The following is a 20,659-nucleotide window of genomic DNA, read 5'->3' on the forward strand; positions in this document are numbered from 1 at the left end:
GTAAATCTGAACACTGGATAAAGCCAGGTTCAAAATTCTTTTGAATTTTGTTGATAGGTAACACTTTATTTTGATGGTCCACTTTTAGACATTCCAAGTAACTTTGCAACTATGTCAACTCTCATTATAAGTATATCTGCTAACACTTTATTTCTCTCCCCCAACCTATTAATACTCTAATGAAATTTAGTTGACATGTAGTTGCAAAGTTCCTTATAGTTAGTAAAGTGTCAAAAGTGGACCATCAAAATAAAGTGTAACCTGTTGACATATTAAAGGATTTTAGGGGATTTTGGATGGCTCTTTTTATCACTCCATAAATCAACTGAAAAAAAATATTTTTAAGAATAAAATGTAACATATCAGAAGAATTATATATCAATAAATCCCTCTGTAAAAACCTTCAGAATATAGATCAGAATAAAACTGAAAAGGTTTGGGAGAAAGTGTGACTGAAGAGATTTCTGTGCATGAGAAACAAAAATCATTTTGAGGAAACAACCTTTAAAATATGTATTGTAATTGAACTATATTGCTGCAAATTATAATGTGTAATACAATAAAGACTTAGATGTGTATTTTTGATGTTTTCTTTCCACTATAGTCTTTAAAAAGACATGATTGTGAAGCAAAACAGCCCAGCATCTCAATATTGACCAATTCATGAAAAAACACAATGAATTTATATCTTGCCTTAATGTTTATGTTAAGCGAAACAGAGAGAATGCATTTAGAAAATGACAGTCTATAGTCTCATTTATTTGCCGTGATGATGATGATGATGATAATAAAATGTGCAAATCATCGTCTATAGCTTTGTTTTCCTATACTAAGACAGTCAGTCACAAAACACCACATCTCAGCATTTCAGGGCTTTAATCGAGCTCTTACACAAGTCTAATGTGCTCGGGTGCAAGTACAAGTTTCATAGCAGCAGCTTCTGAACCCAAAACACCTGCTCTCCAGGACAACAGTGATTGTGTGGATAAATGGCGACAGATTTTCTTGATGATAGCTACACATTCCTCTAAGCCAGAAAAAATTGGGTGGAATGAATGAATAGAGGGTTCCTGGATTCTCAGCCAAATTTCAGGACTCAGAATTTTACACTGCAAGTTCATTTTGTTGTATGCATGACAAATGATCAAAACTTGGTTTCAAGTGACAGAAAGGGAAAGAGAGACACAAGCCCTTCTGTGTTTTGGCTCTAAATGTTGTTTTGTCTCTAGAAGACGTTTTTGCCGGTATAGAGATGAAAGATTGGTTTGAGAGACAACGATGCAGTAAAAATGTGCAAAAGAATGTTCACCTCTGCGTGTCTGAACATGTCCAAAAATCCAGACAGAAATGTTGCTCTTAATAAATTTCATCACAGAGTAATACAAATATGAAAAAATAGAAAAATAATTTAAAGAAATAAATATGTGTAAACGTAAAAAAATATTGCACAAAAGGCTACTAAAAACCTGCAAAACAATTTCAACATGCCTTCTCAAAAATCTCCAACAAAATTGAATGCACATTCACTTTGGAATCCACCAGTTAAACTGAATCGGATGCCTAACAGCACACACACACACACACACACACACACACTCACACCACACATACGGCACAAACACCGGAAGACTGCAGTAATGTACCTGACTATTGTATAGCTGCAAATTTAGAGCCAATAAATTCGAACTTTCCTCTTAAAGACGTTCCCTCGTGTAGTGTGGATGGTGAAGATGTCACTAAACAAGTATTATTTGTAAAAGACAATGTGCTTCATGCTACAGTGAAAACCACAGAACAATCAGTGATCTCGAGTGGAAGTATAACAGAACTATACATTCATGAGACCGGAAAAAGCACTTCTAAAGCAGTACAATCTCATACATGTATGACAAATAAAACCTGAAAATTCCGAAGAGTTGCGGAAATAAACCGTCCAATGTTCTCCATATAACCCAGCACTATGTTCAGAGAGCTAAATCTATCATAAACATGCAGACGTGTCTACATACAGAGAGGAAGTCAATACAGCGCAGCAAGACAGCTGAGATAATACACTCAATATGAATAAAAAAACAATTTTGCAAATAAAAAAAGTCTCCTGATAAATGTCTCTCAAGATCACAGCTGCAGACCCTGTACTTTTCTAAAGCACTCAGAAATCAGTCTGGCCATTAATGAAGCATCTGGATTGTTTTTTTATTGGATAGCTTATTACGCCTGGTGATGAATAGAAGTGTATACTGAAGATTAGCTTATCAAGACACACTTTTAGACCCTACACTGCATCTGTATTCTTGTCTTGTTTTCCAGTTCAAATATTTAAATATTTCTAAATCAAGATACAAATACCTGAGAAGTAAAATTACAAAAGATAACAAAATGTATCAAAATTAAGTGACTTTATACTTAAAACAAGAAAAAAAATCTTCCAATAGGGTAAGAAAAATAAACCCTTTCAACTAGTCACTTAGTTTTGATCCATTTTCAGACTTAATATTTTAAGTAATTCTGCTTCTCAAGTAAACGTATCTTGATGTTTATTGTACTGGGAAAACTAGACAAAAATATTGAGGAAGAAATTCATTTTTTGCAGTGTAGGACTGTATATAATGTGTTGAATATTTTTTTTTTAATATTGAACGGAACATAGATCAGAACAGCATCTGGATTATGCAAAAACCAAACACCTTTGGTTTATGCTGGGTTATTATTCCTTATTAGTAAGGTATCAGATCCTAATATAGTAAGTATTTATATAACCTGCTAAAAAAAATAATAATAATAATAAAAAAAAAAACACCTTTCAAACCAGCCTAAATTGGTTTGCTGATCTTAGCTGGTCTTCCAGTACACTTGTTTGTTGGCTAGCTTATGAGGGGTTTTGGGCACTTGGGCAACAAACTGACCTCCCAGCTAGCTTGACCAGGATGGGAGACTATCTTAAACCAGCTAAGACCAGCTTAATCCTCAAGCAAAGCATCTTAGGCTGGTTTAAGCATGTTTTCTTCACCAGGGTATCCAGAACTCCCTCTTGATTAATCTGATGGTAAGTGCTACATCTGAAAGCAAGTGGGTCTAACTTTGTGAGTGACATTAATACGTTTGGATGGGTGAAATCAAGAGCAGAACCCTTGTCGCACTCTGTATGGTGAGTCTCTGGGATCTGATGAGAGAGGCCGTGTCCCATCCCTGTAGTATCCTTCATCCTGTTGGTCCAAAAGACTGTCATTCACCCAAGGGGAACAGGGGGTTGGTGGTTCCATTGGAGTGGGCAAGACGACCACACCTCCTCCAAACTCCACAGTGGAAGGGGTTTCAGTGCTGGACGTGTGGGCGGGAGATTCGCCCCACTGGGATCCACAGCGTGCTCGTGGAGAAGGGCGGGGCCTAGCCAGGAAGTCCAGAGTCTTGGGACGTTCAGGTTGGAAGCGGCGACGTGGCGTAGGTGGGAAGATGAGATTTGGATCAGGAAGACGGGGCACCTCTGAGGGGTCCTCACTTAAGGTCCATGGAGTCACTGCACATACAGCATCACAAAAAGGCACACAAATGAAACAAATATAGCTATGAACTGAATCGATTTCTGTCAAAGGATTTCAAATCACTATGTGTTGTGTTAGTAGATGGTCAATGATGTATAAAGAACAGGAATCTTATCTAATTTCAAAAACATGTACCAAGTTCTCTCTAAATGTACTCTCTGTATTCATGTTTGTTTTTATATTAAATGTTTTAAAAAAGCCTTTATACCATTTCAATTCACCATTTTTATTATTATATGACAAAACGTTATGTACCTATCAAACAAACAATAACAATATTTTTTATTAATGAGTGTAAACATTTTAGCTATCATTATCATTTCCGATATATACAGTATATACATATATCTGTGTGTGTGTGTGTGTGTGTGTGTGTGAGTATAAAGAATATTTAAATTTTAATAAACAGTGAAGTTGTTTTATTACATTTTTCCCCCCTGCCGTCAATAACTTTATATGTTATGTTATATGTTTGTGATGGTAGGAATTAGGCGCTGAATTTTACTGATGAATTTGCACATGGTTTGTCTTAAAGTATATGAAAACCACCACATAAATATTAAACTTATACTAATAAGAGATTATGCCAAACCTAAAAGGCTTTCTTTCAGGAATGTCATTCTTTTATTGAGGCTTCTTTCTTCATTATGATATCAGGACAGTGATAGATTCAGATTCGTCTCATCACTGACCCAGAGGTTTGCATGAGTTTCTCACCTGTTGTTTTGGAGGGTGTGGTAGGGGTGGGATTGTGGTTGTGGTTGTTATGGGCAGGAGAGCACCCTGTCTTTATTGCGCCATCTGAAGGTGTGCGACGAAGCCTGCAGGCTGCACTGGGTGCAGAGGGCACATGTGTGGGTGTGAGAGACTGGCGAGGGTGGCGTTTGAAGCTCTCCAGGTGAGTGTTGACCAGTGGGTTCAGGGGAGGCGGGTTGTGTCCAGAGAGGGTGGGGGGCGTTGGTGGGCGAAGCACGAGCAGCTCTTCACTGTCAGAGTGCAGGAGAGAACGGGTTGAGTTACAATCAGACACAGTTGAGAGAGACAGGAGTGTGAGGGAAGTGGGCAGAGGGGGAGGGCGACGGGGGCTTTCCCGTTTGAAGATTTTGCGTGTGGGTGGGCTAGCGCCACGACTTTGACCCCCCGTACGGTGAAACAGCCCTTCCCATCGTGGACGCACACTCTCTTCCACACGCATCAGGTCCAGTAGGTTATGACCTAAACCGATAGCAGCCAGAGCTGCCCCGCAGCCCAGCAACACCAGCTCTGATCTACGGCTTCCACTGGGGCTCCGCCGCGTGTAACTGGGGGAAACATCAGAAGCCAGTCCAGTCGTGCCACTCTCCAGGCTGCAACTGTCAGATCCATCCCTGTGGAATGGGATGCAGAGGTATGATTGGCCAGGAGAGTCAGCTGACTCTGATGGAAAGCAGTCCTCATTTTCTACAGAGAGAAAGAGAAGGGTGGGGGAGAGAAAGATTTCACAATGTTGCACCATTACCAGGCTTCACAGCTTGTCAGTTACAAGATGAAGATTTTTATATTTCTGGTTGTTTGTTCTCCTTTGTTTCTAATATTATAATGTAAATCAAATATGTGGCGACCTACTTAGATGAGCTTCAACCAGTCTATTATTAGTGAAATAACAGAAATGCCAAAATAATACAAATATTACATCAGCCTGATGCAATGATGCAAACAAAATGTCAGTCACACTTTTTCACTTCTTTCAATTTTGAAAATTGGAATTCCATGCTCCTCAGGTAACTGAGTTTGGAAATTTCAGGAAGAGTAATTTATAGAATTACAATAAAAATGAAAATAAAAAAATAAAAAAAAAATCTTTAAAAAAATCAAGATTCAGACTGATTAATTTTGGTTAATTCTTTGATGGATAGAATTTATTTACTCAATTAATAAGTCATAATTCAGTACCATCAAAACAATTCACACAGTTATAAAAACAGATTTTTTTATCAATCAATCAATCAATAAAAAAAACAAAAACAAAAATATTGAAAGATTAATTATTGAACATTATCAAAATAATCTGTTTCTGGAAATAACCCCATATGTTTTGTCCATGAAAACATTTTCATATGTAAACTATACAAAAAAAAAATATATATATATATTAAAAACTAAAGTATTACTAATAATGGCACTTTCAACAGTTATTGAAATTTTTTACTTTCATTCCATTTAATTCTACTCCTTAAATTCTAATTCTGCATCCTGGTGGCTACTTCAGATGAAATTCAGGAACTGAACTGGTAGCTACAGCCAAGAGCAACAGATTATCAAACAAAGAGAAAAAATGTAGGGCGGGGACTTGGTTCTATTCATCCGTTGTTAATTGGATGGAGGCAGATCTAAATGCGAATTTACTATTTATTGTAAGAAAGGCGCGGAGTTTATGCTGACTAAATGATTGGAGAAGCATTCGTCACCAGAGAGAATTTGGTTGTATCACTAGAAGATCCAGTTCTGACATTTTAATTAAAAACAACGAGCTCAAAAATGACAAATTTTTGTTAAAAAAAGAAACATATTTTGTCTCGATTTTGTTTATAGGGTGTACTAGAATATGTTTACATGCTTGATTGTTCAAAAAATAATTTTTCACATATTTGACATTATTACAGCACCTCTTTCCCCAGTCTGGCTCGAACAAGCTGATTTCGATGAAGCCCCTCCTTATGAAATACAAAATGTGCTGTGATTGGTAAGCTGGCCCAGTGTGTTGCAATTGGCAGTGCTTAGCACGTGTTCGGGAAATGTCCCGCCCCTCCATAACTGCGAGTTCTTCTCTAGTATAAATATTAATGATGGCGTCAGTTTAAAAACAATTCGAGCCAGATTCAGACCCTGACAATGTTAACAAAAAAGAGGAGCGTCCAGAACGAATTTCAAGCACGGATTTCACAGGACGTTTCAGAGTGGTATGTTTATTGTAATTTCTTATACATTATAGATAAGATGTTATTGTGTTACCAGGTAATACAAACAGTAATCGATCGCAAAACAATGGTTCATTTTCCAAAGGAGCAGTGAACAGCCTTAAAAAAAATCGACAGCTTAAAAAAGCAACAGAAAACAAGCTGTTCTCCATAAAATGTCCAGATAAACGTTTGGGGTTAAAATATTTAGGAGTCTCTTTGACATAGCAACAACTCTGTCTTCTCTAATGCAGCTCAACGTTAAATAACGGAATTTGTGGAATTTGAGCTTTGTCACCTTGCAGATCTTTGAAACAGCAACATTACACACTAACTTAAGTTGAAAAAGTGGAAAAGCATAATAGGACCACTTTAATGTGAATGCAACAAAGATGTATTGAAATATTCAAGACTTCAAATTAAAAACATTCAGAAATGGTCAATGAAGATGCCAAACAAAGAGTAATGTGAGTGTTACCAGTCTCTGCCAGGCTGCACACTCCAGGTACAGCAGGACTGTGTCTGGGGGAGCGTCGCAGGTTTGGAGCGCTGCAGGAACGCTGTCGACTGCACTCTTTAGGAGTCCTCAAACTGAGTGACAAACACATGCACATAGAAGATTGTGATTGTATAAACATTTGGTGAAAGTTTATGCTTTGTACAGAAACACACATACAAGCACACCTCTCATCAGCACTGTGTTCTCTTTGCGTTCTCCCTTTCTTGCGTGAAGACTTCCTCTCCTCCTCTTCATCATACTGGAATGCAGCATTACGACCCCAGGCTTGACCTCCGACCCCAGGGGTCACTGTCGGCATGAAGGATGTTCTAAATAAGGTACCTGGCCATATATATATACAAACAAATATTCATAATAATATAAACAGAATCAATCAGATACATAAACACACTTACACTGGATCGCTCGGAGGCGTTGCAAAATGGGGGGGCTGTTTGGAGGGGTGGAGTTACTGCTCAGGAGACTCCGCCTCCTGTCCAAAGAAGGAGACGCTTGGACTGTGATCTTATGCTGGAAATCTGAAACACAAACACGTCATTATATATACAAACATTCACAAGTTATTATATACTTACACACAGGCAATCCCACAATGCATTGCGTAAAAACTCCAAGATGATGGGCAAAGTGTGTGAGAAATGCTTTATGGAAATGCCTGTGGTTTATTTAATAGCAAAAAGTATAAAGAGTTCAATCTAATTAATTGTGTGCTTCACATGAGGAGTGCTATTTGCATGATGCATTTAATACTTTGAAATACTAACCAGAAGGCAGGCTGATGCGATTCCCGTCACGCAGTTTAAGTCGACTGCGCCGGAACTTTCCATGACGATGTTGCACTCGTGGTTTCTCCTGGTACAGCTGGTGTATGATGACATTGAGCTCTCGCTCCAGGATGTGAATTTCTCTTTCCGCCAGTTCCTGCTCCCGCCGCCGTAAAGCCTCTTCCTGGTACTTCTGCTGTAGAGCTGCACGACTCAGTTCCTCCTCCCAAGATCTCAACTCCTACAGCAAGAATGAGAAAGATCCAACTTACTCATCATTCTGATCTATGCAAGTGTGTATAATCTGGTAAATTCATCTGCCGCACTTGACACCACCATACTTGACGTCAATTCATCTGGAGTTTGACACTTCCACAGCTGTGACTTCAACTGTGACTGAGACTTGAGTGCAAATAAATTGTTTACTAAATCTTCAATGTTATGGTACTTATTCTGATCTTTCTAGTTGAAAGTTGAATTGAAAGAAGTTTATTTAGCTTTATTTAGCTAGTGTGTGTGTTTTACTTTGGGGACAAACATATATATATAAGTATTAGAACAAATTTCTATGCCAAATAGAAAGGCTTTTCTTTTGAACTTTATAATATACTTAAGCACTAAATCATCATATTAGAATGATTTCTTAAGGATCATGACACTGAAGACTGTAATGGCTTCCGATTTTCTTAACTTGCTTAATTTAACAGACCTGTGTGCGTGCGTTTTATATCACTAGTGCAGTGTCCGTTATCGGAGCATAATAAGCCCTGCCCGCGTGAGGCGCGCCGCTTCCCGCTCGCGCTGTTCTGTAGTTTATAAAAAGTTTATTAATTCTGAATGTGTCGCGTCTCGCATGTCCATCTATATTGCACCAAATGCAACACTGCACTCCCTGTGAAGTCGATTGGATAAACGGTTCTCGAAATAATCAAAATGCAAACGGACATACCGACACATAGGGAATACTGCCTTTATTAGAGAAGAATATGTTCAGCCCCCTCTCTCCGAAGCTTCGAATATTCGATGTTCATTACTACCGAAGCTTCGAAGCTCAAAAAATGGTATTCGGACCAGCCCTACTGTGAAGTCTTAGGCACGTTAGTATTTTCACCAAAAAATGGTTTTAAGCCAGTGCTTTATATCTTTTTCTGTAGTGTGTCAGTATGAAATACCAGTTTACATTTCAAAACACTCCTTTTGCCATTAATTGTAATAATCCAGTGAGATTTTTGTATGCACAAGGAGTCTGCAGCCGCTATGATCTGATCTCACCATCATCAAATCCGTCTCTGATTACAAGAAGAAACAGAAAAAACTGAGATAGACTAAATCCAGAAGACCTGTGGCATCGTCTTGAAGACGCTTGAAGAAACCGAGCTGCAAAGCTACCTGAAAAACTATGTGCAAGTGTACCTGGACAAAAGCTATTTTAAACGCAAAGGGTGGTCACACCAAATAATGATTTGATTTAGTTAATAGAAGTTAATTGAGAAATAAAATCTATTTATGACATTATTTTTGAAAGCATCCTCACTTTACAGCATTTTTACACAAGTGCCTAAAACTTCTCACAGTACTGTAGGTTTGCAGGAAGGTTTCTTCAAGAGTCTTCAAGACATTGCCACAGTTCTTCTGGATTTAGTCTGTCTCAGTTTTTTCTGTTTCTTCATGTAATCCCAGACTAACTCGATGATGGTGATATCAGATCACACCGGCTGTTGTCAGACTCCTTGTGCATACAACAATCTCACTGGATTATTACAATTAATGGCAAATGGAATGCTTGGAAATGTAAACTGATATTTCCTACTGACACACTACAGCAAAATATATAAATAACTGGTCTAAAACCATTTTTTGGGGTGAAAATACTAAGATGATTTTTGCACAGTCTTGTATATTTCTAAAAATGCATAAAAGCATAGAGTTTGGTTTTAGGTTAGTCAGTAGTATTAATGTATTTTTATAACTTTATAAAAAAATGTCCAGCTACTTATACAGTTCAGTAAATGTGTTTTTGGCTATTTTGAGAGCATACGAACCTTCTCTTTGGCTCTGAGCTGGTCGAACATCTCCTGAATCTCCAGCTTCCAGTCATCCTGCAGGGATTGGAAGGATTCTGCTGGCATTTCAAAGAAGCCCGACTCCTCGATCGCTGTCAGCTGGTCTAGAATACTGGTGAAGGAGGGTCGAGCATGAGGGTCCACATTCCAACAGTCTAGAGCAGGTGAAAGAAACAAACACCACAGACAGACTGTCAGCTGTCAGCACACCACTCAGGCTGGGACAAGGAGCCTTTTGGTAAGTGAATCTATATATCCTATTCAAACTCATTCAATTAAAAAATGTATGACTTTCTTGGAGATGTTTGATTTGACCACATATTTTATTATGGTGGTTATCAGTAGATTTTAAGGTAAAAACCAGAGTTTGGTTGTTAACACCATATCACATAACATAAGCTGGAAAATATACAGACATCCCATAATACCAGAAACATTGTCACAGTATGTTTTCTGTGGATTTCTGGCAACCACAGGTTTTTGGAAGGAAAGTAAATGATGACAGAAGTTTCATTTAGTTATGCAGGGGAACAGTTCTTAAGTTAATAAGTCACAGTCATGGCAGCATATGAGATTTTCTTGCCTTCCATCAGCCGGGAAAATGGCTCAGGACAGGTGGAGGGGATCGGCAGGGACAGTTTATTCATGGCCACACCGTAAGCTACAGCCAGACCATCAATGCCACGAAACGGCACCTCTCCTGTCAGCAGCTCCCACAACAAAACTCCATAACTGCGAGAAAGAGACAGACAGAGAGTTTGGAGTTTAAACAGGACTACTGACAAGAACAAGCTGTCACCAACATTTTTTTGTGTGCAAAGACTAGCAGAATCCTATAAAGTAACACTATAAAATGAATGACAGGTATTATGTTCCAAAGTAAACAAAAAAAAAAACCCTCTATTAACATTTCAAAGTGTGCCTTCGCAGTGTCATGTTCTTTCAAATGTAAAATATGTGCTTCAGTGGCCAACTGGATAGAAAAAGGTTGACACAACACTGACAGAAAAGACAGCTTGATATGTTTAAAAACCTTAAAAACTGCTATAAATGATAAATATTAATGTAGATTTCTTTGCCTCAAAGGAACCCACACAAACAAACACATCACGCTTTGTTAAAGTAGGCAGAGAACAAAGTATCCAAAGATCCACAGCTCTGACACTTATTGAGAGGTTTTCTATTTTTATCGCTTTACTATTCATCCCTACCCCTTCTTGTACTCTGTAATTAGGAACTGTGGTGAGAAGTGAAATTTAGACATTAATAGCTAGGCACTGCACAGCACCAAACAACACACAGACCAGCCGTAGAAACTGGGCTAATGACAGCATTTTTTTTTGTTATATAAAATAAAACAAATATGTTTGTTCAATTTAATATCCAGAATTATTCCGTATTATTTTAGAATTATTATTGTATACATTTTTATATATATTTTATATATATATATACAATTTTAGTTTAAGCTTTAATAATTTTTTTGTTCATTGCTTTTGTCTTTTTAGTTCTTGTTTTATAATATTTCTATTTAGCTTTAATTTTAGCTTTTTTTATTTGCTATTTTAGCAATTTTAGCATTTAAAATTAATTTCAGTTTGTTAATTTCTAACTTTCGTTTAAGTTTAAGTTTTATATATATATAATTACAATTGCGTTTTTATACTTCTATTGTTCTTAAATTAAGCAGATTACAACAAATCTAATTAAGAAGATTACAACTAATCTAAACCTAAAATTAATTTTTTATGTATTATTATATTAGTAGTCCCGAATGATCAAAATTTTTATTTTAACTTATTTTGCCATATTTCTGGAGAATTGTTTTTAAAAAAAATTTAAAGGAAACACAGGGACAGTATGAGAAGGTGAAGACTTACATGACCTACATGACAGCTACATAGACTGACTTGCCTTTGGTGTAGCTATAGGTCAGAAACACTCACACACATTTCCTGGTGCCCACCTCCAAACATCACTGCCCTTGGAGAAGGTTGAAGAGCGGATGACCTCAGGGGCCATCCAGGCGTACGTCCCAGCCGCACTCATCTTTGTGGTCCGATGCCATTCTCGTGCCAAACCGAAATCTGTCACTTTCAGAGTCTTGTTGCTCAGCTCATCGTTCTCCACACGTTCCAGAATCAGAACTGTGGGGTGGAGTTAATGTCAAATGTGAGGGTTGAGTAGATGAAACAGAGAGGCAGATACTGTGGTTACTAGTATGACTACAGCAAAAACAGATGTCTTATAGACAGGAAGTTCTGAATTGGACAAAGTCTTTACTGACATAACTTCACAAGCTCTTAAAGGGATAGTTCACTTTGAAAAAATGTTTGGTATGTTTTAGCTTACCTCAAGGGCATCCAAGATGTAGGTGTCTTTTTTTCCGCAGTAGTTTCAATTTTGATATTTTTAGGTCAAACCGTTCTTGTCTGTCAGTCATATAATGCAGGTCTATGGTCACCGCCTCAAAGAGCATGCACAGAGTCCAAATTAAAACAATTCCCCGTCGTCCAAATTAAACAATTCCCCATTGTAAGTACACATTGATGGCCTAAGACACGAAACGAGCGGTTTGTGTGAGAAAACGAACAGTATTTATATCGTTTTTACCACTTATACACAGCCATGTCCAAGTGATCTGATCTGACGTGTACGCAGACTGGTGCATAGATATATGCACACTAGATGTCGCCTTAAAGACATTCGTTCCAATGAACTGCCGTAGACAAGGCGACATCTAGTGTGTATATTCTATGCACCAGTCTGCGTACACGTCAGATCAGATCACTTCGGCATGGCTGTGTATAAGAGGTAAAAACGATATAAATACTGTTCGTTTTCTCACACAAACCGCTCGTTTCGTGTCTTAGGCCATCAATGTGTTCTTACGATGGGGAATTGTTTTAATTTGGACTCTGTGCATGCTCTTTGAGATAATGACCATAGACCTGCATTATATGACTGACAGACAAGAACGGTTTGACCTAAAAATATCAAAATTGAAACTACTGCGGAAAAAAAGACACCTACATCTTGGATGCCCTTGAGGTAAGCTAAAACATACCAAAAATGTTTTCAAAGTGAACTATCCCTTTAACAACATCGGAGCACACAGTATTGCATGAATGGAAAAGATGAATATCCAGTGATGGTTGGTTGTGCGAGCTGTAGCAGTTCAATATTAGATTTAGAGTTTCAAATGCTTCTTGACGTACAACAACAGCTCGGCTGTAACATTCTGTGTGTGTTTATCTGTAAGTTGGTGTTGTTAAAATTAGCTGTCTTTGTTTTTCCACAACACAACCAATGAAAAGACTTATCTTTGAACTACAGCATCCAATTGTCTGCAAGGTCCTATGCTAATTTTATCCTAGTGGCCTATGAGAGCCCATGATATGTTTTGAGTAGCCAATCAAGTGGCAGGGAGTGAAGGTGAGTGCAAATCCTCTGTAATAAGCTTTGGGTTTAAAGGATCCAATCAGACAATTCAACTGCCAAACACAGGATTATAACCAACTTACACACTCAGAGAGCCAATACTCGAGCCAAGCCCTCCAATTATAAAAACACACAGCAACATGAAGAATCCCATACAAACCATTACCACAAAACACTTGAATACAAGCAAAACTACATGTAGAAAAAGGCACCTATGATTGTTGCATCAGGCAGGGTTTTTAAAACTAGGGGTCAAAAGGGGGTGCTGAGGGGTCCATCGAGAATTTGAGAGGGGAAAAAAGGATTTTTACAAAATACAATTTTAAGGATTGTTTAAGTTAGAATTTGAATATCAAATATAAATTAAATATGTTCCGCACAATATTTACCAAATATGATATAATTACAGTTTCTTTCTGCTTTCTAACTACTGGTAGGAAATCATCTGTTTTATTTTACTGGCAGCTGTAGTAAACAGTATGAAATAAAAACCAAGAGTAAAGGGCCTTTCACACCAAGGAGGATGACTATAATGATAACTATAACTATAAAGTTTGAATAATTGTTGTAATTCTGTGAGAATAGGAGAGTCTCACGCCACAACTATAACGATAATGAAACAGAGGAACAATATCGTTGGAATCACTTAAAAGAACATTTTAAGTAACTCCAGTGCGTGCTTATGATAAACAGAACATTGCCATGCTTTTGTGCGAACGCTAATATAGTTATCGTTATCTTTATCTGTATATGTGAATGTTCCTTTATTCAAAGCATTATACATCTAACATTACTCTAATAGTGAGTAGAAAAAGACACTTGATTCAAAATTATCCTAATAATGTATTAATCATTTTAAGAAATTAAAATATAACAGTCAATTATTTAATTTTGGAAACACAACACAATGTTGTTTTTATAATTGAATGCTTAATATTTTCCTTACATAGTATAAATGGATCTTTCTACATGTAATTATATGGCTGCCATTATGTTTTAGGATGAGTCCCTAGCTAGGGGATCATAATGCACTGCCTGGCCAAAAAAGAAAAGTCACACATTATAATATTTTGTTGGGCCGCCATTTTCTTTGATTATGGCACATATTCGCTATGACATTTTTTCGATAATCTTATGCAATGTCACAACATTTCTTTCCATTCAGAGTTGCATTAATTTGCCAAGATCTTCTACTAATGATGGGAGAGTCTGACCACTGCGTAAAGTCTTCTCAAGTACATCCCAAAGATTTTCCATGGGGTTAAGGTCTGGACTCATTTCATGTGTGAAAATTATGTCTCATGCTCACACATTTGAACCTGATGAATCCTGGCATTGTCATCTTGGAATTTGCCCATGCCATCAGGGAAGAAAAAATCCATTGATGGAAAAACCTGGTCATTCAGTATATTCAAGTAGTCAGCTGACCTACATTTTTTGGGCACATAATGTTACTGAACCAAGACCTGACCAACTGAAGCAACCCCAGATCGTAACACTGCCCCCCACAGGCTTGTACGGTAGGCATTATAGGCAGGCATGATGGGTGCCTCAACTGATTCACCTCTCGTCTTACCCTGATGCGTCCATCACTCTGGAACAGGGTGAATCTGGACTCATCAGACTACATGACCTTATTCCATTGCTCCAGAGTCCAAACCTTATGCTCCTTAGCAAATTGAAGCCTCTTTTTATAGGCTAGCCTCACTGATGAGTGAATTCTTAAAGGGTTAGTTCACCCAAAACTGAAAATGATCCCATAATTCACTCAGCCTCAAGCCATCCTAGGTGTATATGACTTTCTTCTTTCAGCCAAACACAATCAGAGTTATATTAAAAAATATCCTGGCTCTTCCCAGCTTTATAATTATGGGTTAGTAATGGCCTTTTGAAACTAAGCGATGCATTTTTGCAATAAAAACTTCCATATTTATAACTTTATAAACTATAATCACTGGCTTCCGGTAAGTTCCAGCAAAATAATGACCTCTGACCCGATGCATGGCGTATTGATGAACGCGGAAGCGCAGAGGATAGAGCAAAACAAAACACCGGTCACAAATTAGAAGTCTAAAATTTGAATTTTTAAAGAGAAAAGTTGGAGGATTTCGAGATAAGACAAGAGTAGCTTGTGTTAGTTGCACAGCCCTATTTGTTTGAACAGCAAGAGGCGTCTACTCTTACCTAAGCTTATGCCACTCTTACATCATGCGTCAGGTCAAAGGTCACTCTTCTGCTGGAACTTGAGTAGCGTACAGCCATTACCGGAAGCCAGTGATTATAGTTTATGAATTTTTCTTTCATCGCTTCACCTTCATTTTAGAGCCATATGGATCACTTTTAGGATGGATGGATGCTTGAGGGTAGGGCTTGTGTATTTTGGGGTCCTTGGCATCAAAATATTTGATATGTTAGGTCTAATAATGGTGAAAGATTTCTTACTGTTGCTGGACTTCAGGTCTCTGTGGATGACGGGTACGATGGCCTCGCAGTGCAGATAGAGCATGGCACGTGCGATCTGTACCGCCCAGTCCACCAGCGTGTGCGGAGGAATGCGTTTCCCAGCCAGGGCCCGGTTGAGTGGCCCGCCACGGGCGTACTCCATGACCAGGCAGAGGTTGGGCTCCTGCAGGCACACTCCCAGAAGGCCCATGATGTTGGGGTGTTTCAACATGGCGAAGAGCTTGGCCTCCTGACGGACGCTCTCCAACGTCTGTGACACGTCCTCATCGGGGTCCCGTCGAGCGGCTTTCACCGCCACCTCCCTCCCTTTCCAAATGGCACGGTACACTTTTCCAAAACCTCCGACGCCGATCATTTCCTCCAGGGTCAGTTCATTGAAATCTATCTGGAGCACTGAAGAGAGAGTGAGAATATAGGCGGTGCTGGGTAGATCACTCACAAATTGTAGTCGTTTACTGATTACAAATTACAAGATTACAAATTAGTACCGTAATCCATTACATTACACATTTAAAGGGGTCATATAATGGTACATGCACTTTTACAAGTTGATTGTACTGAAATGTTTGTTGGCAGTGCCTGTACACAACCATCATAAAATGATAAAAATCCATTCAGTGTTTTTTTTTTTTTATCTCCTTATGTTTCCCCCCCTCTCAAATCAAGCCGTTCGACCTAGTGACGTCACACGGTCGGACGCACCTCCCACAATTGTTGATTGACAGCAGTGTTTCAACACAGACCCGCCCCCGCTTGTGAGCGAGCTGTCAATCATCATAGTCCGCGCGTCATTGTTGATACTGGAGCTGGAGCATTGTCTATGAGCAGAATGGCGTCTAAGCGATTGTGGTGTTCTGTTCTTGGGTGTAATAAGGAACACAGCAGTCATTTTTGATGTTCCTAAATCCGAACCGCTGAAGATGCAGTGGCTGAGTTTTGTTTTCTAAGGGAATATTCCCCACGATCAACGTCAATGCTTTCATTTTTGCGTGAATCATTTCACACACCAGACTGCTCGAGGGTCAGTATAAAGCTGGTTTTGCTAAGAAGCTGCTCCTGAGAAAAGGATCTGTACCAACTATTCGTATTCCTGCTGTACCTCCAGAAGAACTGAAGTGAGTGTAATGTTTTATTAACCTTTATATTAATACTTATATTAATCTTTGCAAATTGCTTGCACGCTTCACGATGAATGCGGCTATATTTACACTCAAAGTACATTACGGCATGTTTTCTATGTACGACGTTCTCAATATAATTCATAATCCCACGTTTATAATGAACAATGCGTTATGGTTATTGTGTTAGAAACGGTGTCCGCACAGAACAGAGGGGCGGGGTGAGCAAAGCTCATTATCATTTAAAGACACATGCACTTAAACGGCGTGCTGAAAACAGAGCTGTTTTTGACCAGGTAAAATGAGTGTTTTCTTACAATACTAATGAGAATTTTTTATTAAAGTATATTACAAACTTTTAATTTAGACCCTAAAGAATCATAGTAGCTTGTACAAAAATGGCATTATATGACCCCTACATTTAAGGTTATATAATCTGACTACTTTTTGATTACTTTTAGATTACTTTTGACCTAACTCATTATAAAATACCATAATTATATAAAAATAGAAAAAGAAAGAAAATATATTCCATTCTTTGTTATCAACAACATGAAGTGCATTAAATATTATATTACGTCAGGTTTTCCCAGACTGGGGTTTGTGATGAAACTGCAGGGACTCGTGAGTTTAATGAAAAGCTATTAAGTAGTCAAGTCATAACATTTTTAATAACTTTAAAATCAAAAGATCAAAATAAAACACTTACTAAAAAAGATACAAAAATATTTTGTTAACCCACATGTTATGTGACCGTTAACCAACATCAGAGAACTGTGAACTTGATTTTATGATTATTATTATTGTTGACTTCATTTTATTATTGACCTCATTTAATAACTTAAAATCTCAGGGGCTACTTCAAGAAAGTATATTAGATTAACGAGGTTATTTGAGAGACTGAATTAGAAAGGGGCAGTACATGAAAACAAACAGGAACTTGATTTATGTGCCATTCATATGAGCAAAAGCTCAAATGTGTGATAGGGCCAGGAAAGATCAGCATTCATTTGCAGAAAGCAGTTTCAGATGCTGGATGCATGCTTTAAAAATTATGGCTAATGTGGGAGAAAATGGAAAGCAGCAACACAAAGATGTGTGCGAGACCGTTTCCTCCTCTCCCCGGCCGTCATGATGACGGTGTGTCTGGGCCACCTTGTCTCTTATTAATATTGCAGTTGGCAGGAACCACATGATAAAAAGTAGGCCAGCAGCCATTCAGGAAAAGCAAACGACCACCAGCAACACATAACATGCGACTGACAACACAGGGGCACACACAGTGTGTAGACAGAATGTCTAATAACAGCCAGCATGAGAGATACAAAACAGAGAAGATATGTATATGTATTCCTCATAATAAGCACAAACACAACACTGAATTCAAATAAAAATCATGGAAAACCCCATACCTCAAATACACTATATGGCTTAAAGTTTGAGGACAGTGCCTTGCCGCTAATAAAATGTTGAGTCTGCCCAAAACCCAGAATCAGTGCTTGATCTGATGCACTTGTGTCTGAATGGGTGCATATCTTAAGATCTGTCAGGAGCCTGCTGGGAAATCTATATTTCACGAGATCACACTTACAAATAAGTCAGACTGAATAAATGGTATGCGTATTTGGCATGCTGTTCGAGGAGAGGGCTCCGAGCTCGGTATTTGGCCCGAACCCAGAGTACTCTCCCCATATTCCTGGCTGTATAGGAACAAACCAACGGGTAAGGAGTTGGGGTGGTGGAAGGATGCTGAAAACTGTTGAGGAATGTTGGTGAGTCGACTGTGTGTATAGGCTTCCTCTCATACTGATAGGATAGACGTGGTAATTGCTGATGATGAGTTGATTGGATAGATTATTTGAACGTGCTCCTCCAGAACTTTGTTAATGAAACATCATTAAGGGAAAGTTCACCTAAAATGACAAAAAATTTGAAAAAAATATTTTTTGTCCATACAATGAAAGTCCATAGGGTCCAATGTTGTTTGGACCCCACTGTCTTTCAAATTATCTTCTTTTGTGTTCCACAGAAGAAAGTAAGTCATTTAGGTTTGGAGTTTACGTGAGTAAATGATGACAGAATGTTCATTTTTAGACTAACTATTCCTTTAAGATAGTTGTCTTTTGGAACATGACAACTGTTATTAGCTGGTCCAAACTGGGTTCTAGCTTGTAGACCATCATTGACCAGCAATCAGATGTTTTTCTTAAACTGTTATCATGTCTAAGCTTGTTTGCTGGTCTTAGTTAGCCTGGTCAGTTGGCTGGATTTAGAGGGGTTTTGGGGACTTCTCAGCTGGTCAGATTGGAGGACGAGCAGGCTGACCAGTAAACCAGCTGAGTTCCGATTTGGCTGTTATGGAAGACCAGTAAACCATCTTAGGCAGGTTAAAGTTTTTTTTCCTTTGCTTTTTTTTTCTCAGTAGATAGAGAATATGTGCAGCACTTGATGTGTATTGATCAGTGTGGGCGAAAACAACTATACACAAAACATGATAAATTAATATATGATTACTCACAGTGTAACTGAGGCACCGAATAATCGCCGTAGTCTTCCGGCGTGTCCCGGATCTTCTCCGAGATACCGTTACTGCTCACGTAGTTACTTGGGAAAATACCAACCCGGTCCTCGATCATACCCGTCCACCACCCCTCATCCCCGGATACCAGCGAGTCCTTGGACAACACCTCTACCCGATCCCCCTTCCGCAGACTGAGCTCATCCTCGGCGGTAGCTTCGTAATCGAACACGGCGGTCCAGAATCCGGCTCCGGACGGGGACGCCGCCGCCGCAGGACCGAATCCGGGGTGTCGAGACCCCGGCCGGCGCTCTGCGGCTTCATCGCCGTCTTTGCTGTCCGGGCCGCTGCTGTTCAAGGGGAAACTGAAAGCATCCATACTGCCGATCCATAAGGGCGACCCGGCCCGGTTCAGCTCATCACCTGCCGCAGAGCTCAAGCCCAGGCGCAAAGCCGCAGCATAAGTAGCTACTAATCCGAGCAGCTTCTCGCCTCAACGAGCTCCAGACCTGCCGCCCGCCTCAAACGGGGCCGCTCGGGCTCGTTAAATGATCTTTCGGTCCCGAACATAAGGCACTTTTTTTGCTTTAATTGGCTACAACATTGTCCCGCACCCCTCAGCCGCTCCTGATCCAGCACTCGCCCCCCTCCCAGCACATGATTCCAGTGGTTTAACGTGTTAACGAATCCCGATTCGTGCGTTTTGATTGGCGAAATGACGCATCAGTCACATCTCGCCTCTTTATAGAATCCGCCCACTAAATCTCTATCACAGCAAATGCGGGAGAATCATTTCAGCACCACGGGGCTGGACAGCGCGGGCGCACTACACTAGAGAAAGGTTGAGCTGAGCTGAAAAATCAATACATTTCTATTCAGCACAGCAAATATAGTCAAAATGGGGGGCAAGGAGACTGGGATTATTGTCACACATTCACACCAGTGAATAGGTTTACTTTCTCTACTGACATAGACGTTTCTAAGCCTTTAAACAGCCTTGGAAAAAACGATATAGCTCATTGGTAGGGCACATTGACCTTTTATGACAACATGCTCCACATCTTGTCACACTTTATGGGGTAAGTTATGCCATTAAACTACCTATTACACGCTTTTAATCTAAGAATAAGCAGTAAAATAATAATGAAACAAAATATTTAATGAAACAGCAAAATGTCACATCACTGTTTTGGCAAACAAATGTTATTAAGAAATGTGTTTCAATATCAATAAAAATGTACTAAACCGTGAGACAACTTGTTAAGAAAAATACAGTTATGAAAACAGCTAAAGC

General features: G+C 39.0%; 1 protein-coding gene across 1 annotated transcript; it reads right to left on the bottom strand.

The window, feature by feature from the left end:
* Positions 1-167: 167 nt before the first annotated feature.
* Positions 168-20,006, bottom strand: map3k9 (mitogen-activated protein kinase kinase kinase 9). The gene is made up of 11 exons (XM_082154742.1): positions 19,366-20,006; positions 15,709-16,122; positions 11,792-11,972; positions 10,409-10,557; positions 9,805-9,980; positions 7,763-8,003; positions 7,394-7,516; positions 7,163-7,286; positions 6,957-7,069; positions 4,260-4,982; positions 168-3,517 (listed from the first exon to the last, which is right to left on the bottom strand). Exons 1-11 carry the CDS (start codon positions 19,742-19,744, stop codon positions 3,117-3,119), a joined length of 3,024 nt encoding a protein of 1,007 aa, XP_082010868.1. The 5' UTR covers positions 19,745-20,006; the 3' UTR covers positions 168-3,116.
* Between the last annotated feature and the right edge of the window lie 653 nt (positions 20,007-20,659).

Source organism: Leuciscus leuciscus (assembly GCF_965113295.1).
Source record: "Leuciscus leuciscus genome assembly, chromosome: 22".
Lineage (NCBI taxonomy): Eukaryota > Metazoa > Chordata > Actinopteri > Cypriniformes > Leuciscidae > Leuciscus > Leuciscus leuciscus.

Bases quoted from the DNA above. Each gene is read 5' to 3' on its own strand.
- map3k9 (XM_082154742.1), bottom strand. From the start codon at position 19,744: ATGGATGCTTTCAGTTTCCCCTTGAACAGCAGCGGCCCGGACAGCAAA. The intron at 11,973-15,708 runs GTAAGAAATCTT...TCCACCCCACAG, and splicing joins AGACCTGAAGTCCAGCAACA to TTCTGATTCTGGAACGTGTG. The intron at 9,981-10,408 runs GCAAGAAAATCT...CACCTGCTCTAG, and splicing joins ATTTTCCCGGCTGATGGAAG to ACTGTTGGAATGTGGACCCT.